Raw genomic sequence first — 6,251 nt, 5'->3', positions numbered from 1 at the left:
GTGCCTCAGTTTGTGCCCAGTCTCAAAGAAATGTTGCCTCCACCACACTGCTTCCAGGTGGGGACCTGACACAATGCAACATCTGCCAAGTATTCGCAAAGCGGATGAAGAACTGAATGACTGATTTACAGGTTGCCCAGGGAGGTTGTGGAGTCTCCTTCTCTGGAGAGATTCCAAATCCCGGCTGGATGTGGTCCTGTGCAGCCTGCTCTGGGTGACCCTGCTTTGGCAGGAGGGTTGGACTAGATGACCCACAGAGGTCCCTTCCAACCCCTACCATACTGTGATTCTGTGATGATTCTGTGATTCTGTGACTGAGAGACCTCAGAATGAAGTTGTGAGAGCCATCAACACAAAAAAGGTTGTGTTTCTGCAGGGACGCACGGTGGCTGGCTCTAGACTAGAAGTTCTTCTGTACGGCTTTTATCAGTCGCCCCCAAATCAGCACTAACCATGCCTCAAATGGTGCTGGGGAAAGGCAAGTCACGCAGAGCAGTCTAAGGGATTGGCAGTCTTGGTCGTTCAAAGGAAGATAAATGCCAGGGTGAGGAGAGTCGAGCAGGTTTTCAGAGCAGAGCACTGTATCCCGGAGAATCACAGAATCACAGAATGGTAGGGGTTGGAAGGGACCTCTGTGGGTCACCCAGTCCAACCCTCCTGCTGAAGCAGGGTCACCTACAGTCCAGGCAGGTCTTGAATATCTCCAGAGAAGAAGACTCCACAACCTCCCTGGGCAGCCTGGGCCAGGGCTCCGTCACCCTCAGAGGGAAGAAGTTCTTCCTCATTTTCAGCTGGAGCTTCCTCTGCTCCAGTTTGTGCCCGTTGCCCCTTGTCCTGTCGCTGGGCACCACTGAAAAGAGTTTGGCCCCAGAACAGAGGCTCTGGAGAGCAGCCGACAGCACGCTGGGAGGGCAACGCTGGGACAAATCCATGGGCCCCGATGGAATGCACCCACGAGTGCTGAGGGAGCTGGCGGATGTCATTGCTGAGCCACTCTCCATCATCTTTGAGAGGTCCTGGAAGACAGGAGAGGTGCCCGAGGACTGGAGAAAGGCCAATGTCACTCCAATCTTCAAAAAGGGCAAGAAGGAGGACCCAGGGAACTACAGGCCGGTCAGCCTCACCTCCATCCCGGGAAAGGTGATGGAGCAGCTTATCCTGGAGGCCATCATGAAGCAAGTGGAAGAAAAGAAGGTTATCAGGAGTAGTCAGCATGGATTCACCAAGGGGAAATCATGCCTGACCAATCTGATAGCTTTCTACGATGACATGACTGGCTGGGTAGACGAAGGGAGAGCTGTGGATGTTATCTACCTTGACTTCAGCAAGGCTTTCGACACAGTCTCCCATGATATCCTCCTGGGGAAGCTGAGGAAGTGTGGGCTGGATGAGTGGTCGGTGAAGTGGATAGAGAACTGGCTGAATGGCAGAACTCAGAGGGTTGTCATCAGGGGCGCTGAGTCTAGTTGGAGGCTGGTGACAAGTGGTGTCCCGCAGGGGTCAGTACTGGGCCCAGTCTTGTTTAACTTCTTCATCAACGACCTGGATGAAGAGTTAGAATGTACCCTCAGCAAGTTTGCTGACGACACCAAACTGGGAGGTGTGGTAGATACACCAGAAGGCTGTGCTGCCATTCAGCGTGACCTGGATAGGCTGGAGAGCTGGGCAGAGAGGAACCTGATGAGGTTCAACAAGGGCAAGTGCAGGGTCCTGCACCTGGGGAGGAACAACCTCATGCACCAGTACAGGCTTGGGGTGGACCTGCTGGAGAGCAGCTCTGCGGAGAGGGACCTGGGTGTCCTGGTGGACGACAGGTTAACTATGAGCCAGCAGTGTGCCCTGGCTGCCAAGAAGGCCAATGGGATCCTGGGGTGCATCAAGAAGAGTGTGGGCAGCAGGACAAGGGAGGTTCTCCTTCCCCTCTACACTGCCCTGGTGAGGCCTCATCTGGAGTACTGTGTCCAGTTCTGGGCTCCCCAGTTCAAGAAGGATGAAGAGCTACTGGAGAGAGTCCAGCGGAGGGCTACAAGGATGGTGAGGGGACTGGAGCATCTCCCCTACGAGGAGAGGTTGAGGGAACTGGGCTTGTTCAGCCTGAAGAAGAGAAGGCTGCGAGGGGACCTTATAAATGCCTAAAAATTTCTGAAGGGTGGGTGTCAGGAGGATGGGGCCAAGCTCTTTTCAGTGGTGCCCAGTGACAGGACAAGGGGTAATGGGCACAAACTGAGGCACAGGAAGTTCCGTCTGAACATGAGGAGGAACTTCTTCTCTCTGAGGGTGACGGAGCACTGGAACAGGCTGCCCAGGGAGGTTGTGGAGTCTCCTTCTCTGGAGATATTCAAGACCCGCCTGGACAAGGTCCTGTGCAGCCTGCTGTAGGTGACCCTGCTTCGGCGGAGGGGTTGGACTAGATGACCCACAGAGGTCCCTTCCAACCCCTACTATTCTGTGATTCTGTGATTCTGTGTGACTCGAAGGGCTAGTGCAACTTTGGATGCAGAAGAGGGAAATGGAAGAGGTTACATTTTTTCAAAAAAGGTGTTGAAATCTTGGAGATGTGCAAAAAAGCCCTCTCAGGAAGGCAGATAGTGGGACAGCTGAGTGGAGATGAGAAACGTGCAGCCATCTAGATCTTTAGTTCACCCAGAGTAACTCCTTGGTCACGGGAAGCATGCACCTTCAAGGCACAAAGGGCTCTCTGGCCAAGCATGGGAAGGTAGAGGAGGGTGCGGTGGCTGGGAGGAGCAGACAGGCAACGTCAAATGGGAAGAACAGAGCGTGGTTATAACCATGAGGATGATTAGCACCTGAGGCAAAACTCGAGGGATGGAGGTTCTCCATCTCTGGATGCCCACAAGCCTGCACTAGCACATTTTGTTCCAGGAAAGCATGCTTTAGCAAATCCTGTGTCATTTGGCTTCAGAGAGGAAAAAATGGGTGTAACTCCACTGTTTTTGATAGGACAGCATTCTGAGGTCCCTTCCAACCCCTACCATTCTGTGATTCTGTGATTCTGTGACCTTCAGTCTCATGGATGGATGAGTGTGGAGGAGGGGTAGTATCCTTTTAATTGTACCCTCCTTGACTGCTGCAAGCAGCTAGAGGCTGTCAACGATGCTTGTGTTGGGTGACAGCTTGGAGCATCATTTTTCCAGCTGCAGTTTCTCTCAGTCCAGTTTCACCACAGACATGTTGTCTAGGTGCAGCTTCTGCATGACCCAAAGTAGCAACAGGAAGGAGCTTGTGTGGCCTGGACCCATGCGCCCAGTCCTCTCTCTGAGTAGGGCATAGGCACGGAGGACTTGCAGCAAGTCCTTGCAGCAAGTCCTTAAGCCCTGCCATGGCACCACTCATGAAGGCTGGACAAGGGCCAAAGAGCGTGGGGTCGTTGTGCCCCACTTCTTCTCACTGATAGTGGCAACAGTGGCTGGAAGCCACAACAGGGCAGGACATCATGGTGCCAGCTTTTAGACAGACACACACACGGCAAAATCTAGAGGGAAATCAGAGGGACTGGAAGGAGAAGCAGAAGGGAACGTGGCCCCGTGCAATCAATAGGACAGCCAGGACTCTCCAGTGATGCATCCTCGGGAAAGCACTGACCACAGCACCAGTGGCTGTAGACAACAGGTTCTGAAAGTTTTTCCCCAAATAAATACAACAAGGTTGTGTGATACTTGAGAAGCGCGGTGTGCAACGATCAAACTGATGGCAGCAAAATCCCAACCCTTCTGTCACTGTTACAGGGAACTAAAGTCAGCAACAAAGATGTGGCTTGGCCCACCTGTGCCATGTCAACCACCAACCAATCCAACATCAACTCTTTGCCTTTTCTCCTGATGGGCATCCCTGGCCTGGAAGCTCTCCACATGTGGATTTCCATCCCGTTCTGCTTTACATACATCATGACGTTGCTGGGAAATAGCATGGTCCTTCTCACTGTGAGGCTGGACAAAAGCCTCCATGAGCCTATGTACTACTTCATTTCCATGCTGGCTGTCATCGACCTCATCTTCTCAACTGCTGTAGCTCCCAAAATGCTGGCTGTGTTCTGGTTGGATTCAAGGGAGATTTGTTTTGAGGCCTGCTTCATCCAGATGTTCTTCATCCACACATTCACTGCAGTGGAGTCAGGGGTGCTCCTGGCAATGTCCTTTGACCGGTATGTAGCCATCTGCAACCCCCTGAGATACAACACCATCCTAACGAGCCCAAGGACTATCCAGATAGGACTGCTGTCATTGGCCAGGGGAGTTGGTGTCATGACACCTTTAATGTGCCTCCTCACCAGCTTACCCTACTGCAAAACCAGAGTCATTCCTCATTCCTACTGTGAGCACATGGCTGTGGTGGAGCTGGCCTGCGACGACCCATCTGTCAGCGATCTCTACAGTCTCATCGTGGCAACGCTATTGGTGGGGACAGACTCTGTCTTCATCATCTTCTCCTATGGTATGATCCTCAGGTCTGTGATGAGGCTTCCATCCCAAGAGGCACGTCTCAAGGCCCTCAGGACCTGTGGGTCCCATGTTTCCATCATGCTGCTGTTTTACATAGGTGGCCTACTCTCCATGTACCTGCAGATGTTCTCTTCTGGCTTGGCACCTCACGTCCAAGTCCTGGTGGCTGACTTCTACTTGACGGTCCCTCCCATGCTAAACCCCCTCATTTATGGCGTAAAGGTGAAGCAGATCCAGGAAGGGATCTTCAAACTATTGGGGCAGTTGGCAGGACTCAGTATCTCACAATCTGATAAAGACAGGTCAGATGTTGAGAGAGGGACGCACTGCAGAAAATAATTAATCCCATCCGAGAATAGGTGTGAAGTTAGGTGCAATGACTTGTTCCCCAGAAATGTCCATCTTTCTCCAGTGACTAGAAAGGGAACCTAGACCAGATGCCTACTGCTGACAGGACAATAGTTTATTCACATGACACCAATGGGCCATCCCTGATGGGTGCTGGGCAACTGTCTCTTTGGCCAACGCAATCATGTCTTCCAAGATATCACTTGCAAACACTGGTAGCTCTCTGACATCACTAGCAGTGTTTCAGTCGCTGTGGACATGGCTGAGGTGTCCCACAGACCGAAGCGCATCAGCCGGAGAGGACAGTTCAGTCCACCAAGCACCAGTGAGATGATACCACAGTGCTCAGTGCCTCAGGTCCCATTTGGAGGGGAGAAGAGGACGCTCTGATCCCTTCTCTGCTCACAATGGATTGGAATGGCTCCTCCTGTTTCTCCTCCACCCGTCCACGCAAGACATGTCCGCTCTCCACTTCTAACCAGAAATCAGACCAGTGTATCTGAGAAATGTCAGGCCACCAGGATCTCCAAGGAGCGAAGTCTGCTTAAATCAAAGGCTACGGTTAGACATTCACTGCAGCGGTCTCAGGCATCACCTCCCACACCGCTTTGTGCATCTCCGCTGTACGCTCTGACCGGGACCAGACGCACGTTGATGCAAAGGCGATGTGGTAAGGTGAAGCGTTGCAAGTCCTCCTACGAGTGTCTGCAAATCCAGAAAAGCCAATGCAAGGAACCACGAGCCGACCCAGGTGCCAGTGCTGCAGGAATCAGCTGGAAAGGAGGAACCCACGGTGAGGACGGTGCTCTGTGCCCAAGCAACTGCTGCTGCGCACACTGGGCTCAGAAAACCGCTCAGAAATCTAAAGCAAAATTTATTTTCTGTTCCTGACATTACCTATGGCGACAGGTAACAGGAATGACCGCAGATCACTCTAGGAAACAGAGTTACTTCATCATTCTGCAAAGACTGAATGCAGATTTATCACCCACTTGGGAGAGAGCGCGATCTACTCAAGAAGTGAGGAAAATAAAATGTTTCCTGTAAGATGTGATGCTTCCATCTGTCTTTGCTTCCTTCTTTCCTCCCTTTCTAGGTGTCGTGGTTTAACCCCAACCAGCAGCTAAGCACCGGACAGCCACTCACTCACTCCCCCGCCATGGGATGAGAGACAGAATCGAAAAAGTGAGAAAACTCATTGAGATAAAGACAGTTCAATAGGTAAAGCAAAAGCCATGCACCTAAGCAAAGCAAAACAAGGCATTCATCCACCACTTCCCATCGGCAGGCAGGTGCCCAGCCATCTCCAGGAAAGCAGGGCTCCATCAGGCGTAACGGTGGTTTGGGAAGACAAACGCCATCACTCCCAACTTCCCCCCCTTCCTCCTTCTTCCCTCAGTTTTACTGATGAGCACGACGTCCTGTGGTGTGGAATATCCCTTT

The 6,251-nt window shown here is 52.1% G+C and overlaps 1 protein-coding gene across 1 annotated transcript; it reads left to right on the top strand.

Moving 5' to 3' along the window:
* Positions 1-2,509: 2,509 nt before the first annotated feature.
* On the top strand, positions 2,510-5,781 carry LOC104339482 (olfactory receptor 52K2). The gene is made up of 3 exons (XM_009945637.2): positions 2,510-2,532; positions 3,803-4,698; positions 5,750-5,781. The coding sequence occupies exons 1-3, from the start codon at positions 2,510-2,512 to the stop codon at positions 5,779-5,781; spliced, it is 951 nt and encodes a 316-aa protein (XP_009943939.2).
* The last annotated feature ends 470 nt before the right edge of the window (positions 5,782-6,251 follow it).

Source organism: Opisthocomus hoazin, chromosome 1 (assembly GCF_030867145.1).
Source record: "Opisthocomus hoazin isolate bOpiHoa1 chromosome 1, bOpiHoa1.hap1, whole genome shotgun sequence".
NCBI lineage: Eukaryota > Metazoa > Chordata > Aves > Opisthocomiformes > Opisthocomidae > Opisthocomus > Opisthocomus hoazin.
This window is presented reverse-complemented; position numbering and strand designations above follow the sequence as displayed.